The 6,285-nt window shown below is 38.0% G+C and overlaps 1 protein-coding gene across 1 annotated transcript in view; it reads left to right on the top strand.

Moving 5' to 3' along the window:
* The first annotated feature begins 1,165 nt into the window (after positions 1–1,165).
* The window catches only part of LOC140239591 (germinal-center associated nuclear protein-like), an 88,881-nt gene continuing 83,761 nt past the window's right edge, over positions 1,166–6,285 (top strand). Inside the window, exons 1-3 of the mRNA XM_072319421.1 lie at positions 1,166–1,774; positions 3,072–3,277; positions 5,768–5,882. Of these exons, the coding sequence (XP_072175522.1) occupies positions 1,297–1,774; positions 3,072–3,277; positions 5,768–5,882 (799 nt within the window). The 5' untranslated portion in view covers positions 1,166–1,296. The remainder of the gene's footprint in view (positions 1,775–3,071; positions 3,278–5,767; positions 5,883–6,285) is intronic.

Raw genomic sequence — 6,285 nt, 5'->3', positions numbered from 1 at the left:
TATGCGAGAAAAATGGAAATATGTTGAATTTTCTTTATTCTTTCTTTATATCGTTGTACACAGTGACTTCACAAGCTATAGTAGTCTTCTCGTCTAGTCATGACAGAGCAGAAACTTCAAAAATTCATAACTTTTGAACGGATTGTCCGATTTTGCTCAAACTCTCACTAATGTGTTCTACTGATCTTGGTGCATTCACTAAACCCACATGTCTATGAAAGTGAACTTGTCCTTTAAAGCATTATTACAGTGTAAGCAGAAAGGAAGGAGAATTATTACATAATATATTATATAAGATTCAATCGATCTTCATTAGATTTAAACAAAAATATCTATGATGACAATGTTAAAAGCAGTAGGAAAGTATCTGTTTGTTACAGTCCTTGAATATTAGCAAAAAAAAAAACATGTAATTTGCTTGGCACAATTCGGTATTCTGATGGGTTGTTCTAGATTATTTTTCATATGCCGTGCATGCTCTATCCAAAATTAGTCTAATTTTATTTTTCACTTTAAGCCCCATTCACATAGACATCCCAGATCACCCCGGATCTGATCCAGAGTGATCCAGGGAGAGACCCGTATTAACGCCTTGGACATTCGTGGACATCCAGGAGCCCAACACGGCAACTTTTGGAGGTCAAAAACATCCGGCGTCATCCGGGGATTGCCATGTTGGCAGAGCAATCTTGGATGGTCCGTGTGGCTGCCGTGTAGCTGCCGTGTTGATCCGCGTAGATGCCGTGTTTGTTCGTGTAGATGCCGCGCTCTTCTGGCCTTATCTGTGTAGCTGCTGTGTTGATACCCTGTGTACAGTCATATCAACACTCGTTGACACCCCATCGAGATCGAAACTATCCCGGATCTCCCCAGATCACCGTGTAGATCCTTGAGGATCCGTGTTTATATGTGACTGGGGCCTTACAGACGAGCAGTCACTCATATGCATTTTTGTAGGAGTTATCATTTCCCTGATCTGCATTTAATCGTAAATGACCAGCCAATAAGGCACAAAATGTGCATTATTTATTCTTTTCTTTGATTGTATTGTATGTAGCTGATGATTTATTCAAATTCCTCTTCACAGGTGCAAATGAACATCACACTAGCCCACTTAAGAACTCAAATCTAGATAAGAAGATTCTAAAACCTGTCGCTGAAGGAGGGGTCTTTGGAATATCCAAAGGTGACTCTTCAGGGAGAACAGCATCAATAGGTCACAGCCAGCATGATGTCTCGGAATCATCGCCCTTTTCTTCTGAAGGGCGTACAGGTGGGTCCTTTGGGTCTGGCAGAATGAGAATTGGACAGTTGCGGTCAGGTCGCAAACCAGAACCTGACCATTTTTCTGACCAGGCTGGGACTAGAAAATCCTCTTTCACCATTACTTTGGATGATGCTGGTACTGGTTATGATGAAGAAGAACAAGGTGTTCCTGAGCAATCACGGCGCATTTTCATGACGGAATCACCTAACAAGCAGTTCCAGAGCCATTCAAAGAGGGGTGTAAAGCGTGACCTCTCACCTTCAAAGTCTTCTGAAATATCCCGTCAGCTAATTCCATTTGATGACCCTTTTAGTTCTGACATTTCAGACCTTGAGACATTTGGTCAAGCTCCAGTCAAGATGAAAGACCCGCAAGTCGAGCATGAGGCTAAACAGGGGAGATCTGTTGTGAAGAGAGGCAGCCTATTCAGCCGAGCCTTAGAAGATGCACAAGGGGCTACTGGGCTTGAAATGAAGAGGAGACGTCCAGATGAGTTGCAAACTAGTGGTAAGATTCATATTCAAACGATTGATACACTTTCATCACTTTCATCTCCACCAATGCTATACCATCCCTTTAACCCGTTGAGGACGAATCCTGAGTATACTCGGCAAGTGTCTATGTTGTAGCAAAATCAACTCGTCCTCAACGGGTTAAATTTCAAAAGGCATTTAAATAGATTAGCAGCTGTCTGGTATGTGGAGGCATATAATGCCTGTCTGCTTGTTCATCACTTAGTTCATACATGCTTGATTATAGCCTCATCAGTGAAATAATGTTGTGACATGATTATGATCGTGAAGGTGTAAGTTGCAGATCATCAAGCAAGATCAAACGGCAAGTTTCATATTTCCAACAGTCTTTTATGAGGTGCTTGAAGAAATCCCCTCAAACCTAGTCCTGCAATGGTAATTCTAAATAGGGCACATCATAAAAATACTGTCTTGATACATTTTGTGAAGATAAAGCATGAACAGTTAAGGTCTGAAATCTCAACCTATATCTGCCGATTTATGTGATATCCTGCAGTTAGAGCTGTAATCACTTATCTACTGGATAGTCCTTAGCAGAAATGACTTGGACATTGATGTCATTTACAGATCATTGTATTTAGCCCTTGAACTCTGACCTAACATCCCACAGTCCTTTGCCTCGCTTCTTGTCACTACAAGTGTGTATTGTTTGGATTTAAGCATTCAAAATGCCAAGTGTGGTTTTCCATACTTTTCTTCTTGTGTCGGTGACATCAATATGAAGTTGAGGGAGCACAGTTCAAGTGAACATGTGTGAAACAGCCTCTGGCACCAATACGTTATAAACTGCATTACATAGCCAGTGGATATGGGTTATTAAGAGTTAGATGTACATTTTTACATTTGAGAGAATGCTATGAGTTTGTAAATATTCTTTTGAAACTTGATGCAGTTCTTATTCTTGACAGTAATTCTATGGAACAACTTGGGAAGATCGGAGATTACTAAATATAATAACTCTGTTGTTGCAGATAAACATTGACAGGAAGATTTCTGTTGGATTTTAGAAATGACATTGATTATCTGATACTACTGATATTTTCCTGCCCATATACAAAATAATGCATTTGCTGATGGACAGAACTATTTTGTTGCCTTGTTTTTTATGGAAAAGTTAACCTTTACATGTTGTATACAAGAACAACTTCCGAGCTCATTAACAGCTTTAGCAGATTATACAGCATGGCACCAGAACTACATTGGCATTGTAATCAGGAATGTTGTGATACTTACAGAGTTTGTTAAATGTTGTTTGTGGATGTTCTCATCAGATACAAGTTCAAAAATCCAAAGTGCTCAAAGTACCTTTGCCAGCTCAAAGGAAGTCAAGTCGCTGAACACCATTGTCTGCAAAGGAGTACCAGAGGAACTCAATAATAGGATCTTCTTAGCGAGGTTCTTCAAGAAATTTGGTGATGTGAGGAAGGTCACAGTCAGCCCCATAAAGACCATGGCGACTATTTATTTCCAGAACCATGTGAGTAAATTGTAGAGTTACGTGCATGTAAGGAACACCAGTGTGTAGGTAGCATGTTGCTTAATTAACCTTAACAGAGCATGATATTAGTCTGTCCCCAAAGAGGGCTGCCAGAGGAAATATTTTGGGTTGTCTGCTTGTGTGTCTGTTCCATGTCTGTCATACAGATTGTAATTTCAGAAAAAAACATTCAGCTTAATTCCTTTTTTTTATGAAAGTGTATTCTATTTTCTATTTTCCATGTTCCTTTGAAAAGTTGATGGACATTTATCTTTGGCTAAAATGACATTTTCATGTGTAACTTCATCTGTGAATGTAAAGAAGGAATATGATTTTGCAGAAAGGGTAGAAATAAGGAGACAATTATTCACATGAGATGATGGTGAAAAGTCAAAGTAATAGTACTTTTGCCCCCCCCCCCCAAAAAAAAAAAAAACAATTCATTTCCAACCATTACTGTTCAAAGCTACAACTGTAAACATATCCAGTATTGATACAAGGTTGCGGACAAGGTAGGGAAAAAAAAAATTGTCAATATGCTGGATATCACAGTGGATATAGTTAAGGTGAAGATCATAATAGCTGTTGTGAATCAGTAGATGAGACCACAGATCGTCAGTGCTCTGTGGTTCCTGGCAGCAGCAGTTTTCAATTTAATTCAATTTTAAAGATCAAATTTTATTTTTCGAATATCACATTTTTGTAAATGTAGTAGTAGTAGTACTTCTACTACTACTACTAATAATAATGATGATAATAATACTAACAATAACGATGATAATGATAATAATACAATACATTTATATAGTGCATTTTCCTTAATATAATTCAAATGCGCTCTACAATGTAATCATTACAGAAACAAGCTAGTTTTTAGACGTTTGGGTTACATGTTATTAAAACTAGAAATGTTGCTACAGTGACCGGCATGCCTCCACTATAGTGCAGTATTCTTCCAATAGGTGTACATAAGATTTTGCCAATGTGAGACAATGTTTTGCTTTCACATTAGTGGCAGAATAATCACTTTCTGGCAATACACTAAGTTTCATGACAATATTTTGAGCCATTTCAAAATATTGACAAATACTGGTAGTGAAATGTAAGCATTTTCTCTTGACCTTTGACCCCATGACCCAAATATTTCCCTACAAAATCATTGTGCAGTAATGCCTATATATACCATGTTTGATTGAAGGTATTGAGTTATTTCTAAGGTACATTGAGCTATATAGAGAAAATCTATAATTTATCCAGTAATGAGTATAATTTCAGCTGTTTAGTCTGACCTTTGACCTCATGACCTCATGACCTAGAAGTTCCCAAGAGAATCATTGCCAGGAAATACATGTAAATGTATGAGATATGAAAAAAAAAAATGTGAAATTCATCATTTTCATTTGATGTCTTACCTTTGACCCTATGGCCTGAAACTTTCTCTGGAGAATTTTTACCTGGTATAATAGCTACGTCCACAATGTTTCATGAAAATAACTTCATGCTTTCCAGAGATATGAGGCAAAATAGTGATTATTTAGAATTTGACCTTTGATCTTGAGCATGAGTGCTCACATGTTGATAGACACAGCTTTGTGCATACATGAATATCCCAAAGTTTCATGTTGATACAGTACCTCAAACAGTGATTTAGTTTTAATGCTGTCCACAAAATAGATTACAGACGGACAGACAGATGGATGGACGGACAGCCCGAAAACTTTATGCCTCAGGCAACGCCTTGATGGTGGAGGCATAAAAAACAACAATGTAATACAAAAATATAAAAACATGCATTATATTGGACTATTTCTTCAAAATGATTGTATTATTGAAAAAGAAAGGCCCACTTACAAGATAAGTGTGTAGATATGTGGGCCCTCAATAAATTGAACTTTAACCCATTGAGGAAGGACTGATTTTGCTACAACACACATTTCCCATAAACACATGCCTGACTATGTCCTCACTATGTCCTCAACAGGTTATTAAATCAGAAAAAACAAAGTGAGTAAACAGAAGCTCACATGCAGACAGACAGACAGACTCTTGAAGGAATAAAGACGTAGACAGGAGAAATATCAAGAGAATATGGGAAGGGGCAGTTAGGGAGAGAAGGAAGGAAGGATAATGTGAGAGGAAGCAGAGATCCACAGCACTTGCAGAGCTATTGCCAGACATATCCACTGGCATGGGCATGGTAATTGGTGTATTTTTGTAGATCATCATAATCAATGCCAAGAGCTTGGTCCTGTATAAAGGAATGTATTCCGTGTGAGGATGGTGTTGAATAAAGTTGTCCATGTAAGCAAGGCACATTATCGTTGTTGCTTATTTCTTCAAGGAAACCTAGAGAGGAATGAACCCCAAACATCCATGTCAATTCAGTGAAAGCAGAAATGCTAGTAGAAAACATTAGTGAAGTTTGGTTTTTTTTGTCAGAAATTGAAACTTAACTCTGTCTCCATACTTGGATTATTTTTGTTTTTTCAGGATTCTGCTGCCAGGGCAAAGAAGGAGGTGAAGGAACTGAAACCAGGCACATCTCCAGTGACTATATTTTGGGGTCAAAAGGAGAAGAGGACTGACTCTAGAACGAGTGCTAAAGGTCATCCATATTCTAAAGATTTTGTGATGTTTATATGCACAATGGTCACTATTGGTAACAGTAATACCAATTATTGCAATTCATATTAGTAAATGCAGGGTGCTACATAACTTTATTTTACCACTTGCCCAGTCGGGCAAGCAGATTTTCAAATTTGCCGTGAAACACTTGCCCGAATATCAATTTTACTTGCCCGAAAAGAAAGTCCAAAATAAAGGGAAATGATATAGAAAATCATGTGTAAGTCAAGGGCTTGATAAAACCCAATTATTTGAATTTAAACAACACACATTGATTCCCACGTTTAAACACAATGGGTTAACAGACTTGGTCCGATCAAGTGTTGCCGTTGCATTGCATTGGAGCTTCTTTACGTAAGTGATGGAAAGTTACTGAAATTAGA

Source organism: Diadema setosum, chromosome 16, assembly GCF_964275005.1.
Source record: "Diadema setosum chromosome 16, eeDiaSeto1, whole genome shotgun sequence".
Classification (NCBI taxonomy): domain Eukaryota; kingdom Metazoa; phylum Echinodermata; class Echinoidea; order Diadematoida; family Diadematidae; genus Diadema; species Diadema setosum.
Note: the sequence above shows the minus strand (reverse complement) of the source record. Positions and strands in the feature narration are given on the sequence as shown.